The sequence below is a fragment of the Lathyrus oleraceus genome, chromosome 7 (genome assembly GCF_024323335.1).
Source record: "Lathyrus oleraceus cultivar Zhongwan6 chromosome 7, CAAS_Psat_ZW6_1.0, whole genome shotgun sequence".
NCBI classification, from domain to species: Eukaryota; Viridiplantae; Streptophyta; class Magnoliopsida; order Fabales; family Fabaceae; genus Lathyrus; species Lathyrus oleraceus.
In genome coordinates this window covers 266,382,336-266,383,944 of record NC_066585.1, presented here as the reverse complement: position 1 = coordinate 266,383,944, position 1,609 = coordinate 266,382,336, and the positions used below count along the sequence as shown (strand labels likewise).

At 36.7% G+C, this 1,609-nt stretch overlaps 1 protein-coding gene across 1 annotated transcript; it reads left to right on the top strand.

The window, feature by feature from the left end:
- The first annotated feature begins 449 nt into the window (after positions 1-449).
- Positions 450-1,247, top strand: LOC127103351 (uncharacterized). Its single transcript, XM_051040623.1, has one exon. The coding sequence runs from the start codon at positions 450-452 to the stop codon at positions 1,245-1,247; it is 798 nt and encodes a 265-aa protein (XP_050896580.1).
- Positions 1,248-1,609: the final 362 nt, after the last annotated feature.

The window sequence follows — 1,609 nt, the reverse complement described above, 5'->3', positions numbered from 1 at the left end:
TTAGGTTTATCATGGATTTTGGAAGGAAAAAGACTCAAAAGTACACTTTCAAGAGTCCTAAGTTAGAATACCTAAGGAGATTGGGATCTTTGGTTGTTGACACAGAGTCTTTCAGCAAAAGATATGGACATTTTCTCTCTCTTTTGAAGATCAACATGGCATATGGACTTTTTCTACTTTGATTCAGTTTTATGATCCAGTGTATCATTGTTTTCACTTTCCCCGACTATCAGTTTATACCAACACTTGAAGAGTACTCTCATTTTCTTGGTGTGCCTATTTCTAGTAAAGCTCCATTTTCTGGTTTGGAGGAAGATCCCAAAAATCAATACACTGCAAAGGCTACTCACTTGAAGATGTCAAAGATCAGGGATCACATGACCACAAAAGGAAAAATGCTTTGTTTGATAGCTAAGTTTCTAATGAACAAAGCTTAGTATTTTGCTAGAATGAGGAGTGTGGATGCGTTTGAGGCTGTTTTTGCTCTACTTATCTATGGATTGTTCCTCTTTCCTAGTTTTGATGACTTCCTTGCCATGGATGCCATGAAGATCTTCTTAATAGGAAATTCAGTTCCTACTTTGCTTGTCGATGTCTATCATTTTGTTCATCTGAGGAATTATTATAGCAGAGGAATGATTACATGTGGTGTGCGTATGTTGTACAAGTGGTTTATTTCTCACTTGCCTAGGTCTTGTGTTTTTTGGGATCTTAAGGATGGTTTTTTCTTGTCGCAGAAGATTATGTCGCTCACACATTCAGATATTGTTTGGTATAGTCGTGACTATGATAGAGTTAATATCATTGATAGTTGTGGAGGATTTTCTAATGTACCTCTTCTTGGCACAAAAGGAGGCATCAGTTACAACCCAAACCTAGCTCGTCATCAACTCAATTATCCAATGAAAGATAAGCCAAAGAATATTCACTTGGAGGGTTTGTTCTTTAAGGAAGGTGAAGATTGCAAAGTGCTCAAAGAGAATATTGTGCATGCTTGGCGCCATGTTCATAAGCCAGAAAGGAAAGTTTTAGGGAATACAAATTGTGTCTCCTTAGAACCTTGTCTTAAATGGGTGCAAGATAGAGCCATCAACTTGAAAATTCCTTATTCTCGCCAAAAGCCTTTGCCTTTAGTTGACAAAGAACCTACCTATATCTTCATGACTGATGCAGAGAAGTTAAATATTGTTTTGACCAAAGCGCAACGAGAAAAGGGACACTTGGAAGAACAAGTATCAAGTCATTAACAATGAGGATGAAGAACTTCAAAGGCAGTTGAAGATGAAGAATGAAAAAGAGCTCTCCAACAAGAAGAGGAAGGTACAAGAGGATTTATTTTCCTATGGTGTTCAGTTAGATACTCCTTGGAAGTTGATTGTGGATAAGCTTATGCTCGAGAAGGCTGAGATGGAAGAACAAATTAAGAAGCTCAACTTGAGGCTACAAGGGGAATCTCCTTAGGACTTTGTTTAGCTTTTATTTAGCTTTGTTTAGAAATTTTGAAAGTGTACTCAAACTTTGTAACTTTTTTTTATTAATGAAATAAGTTTCTTTTGGCCATTGTTATTTTCCTTTTGATGTTTGCAATTATCTCTTGAGTTCCTTGAAA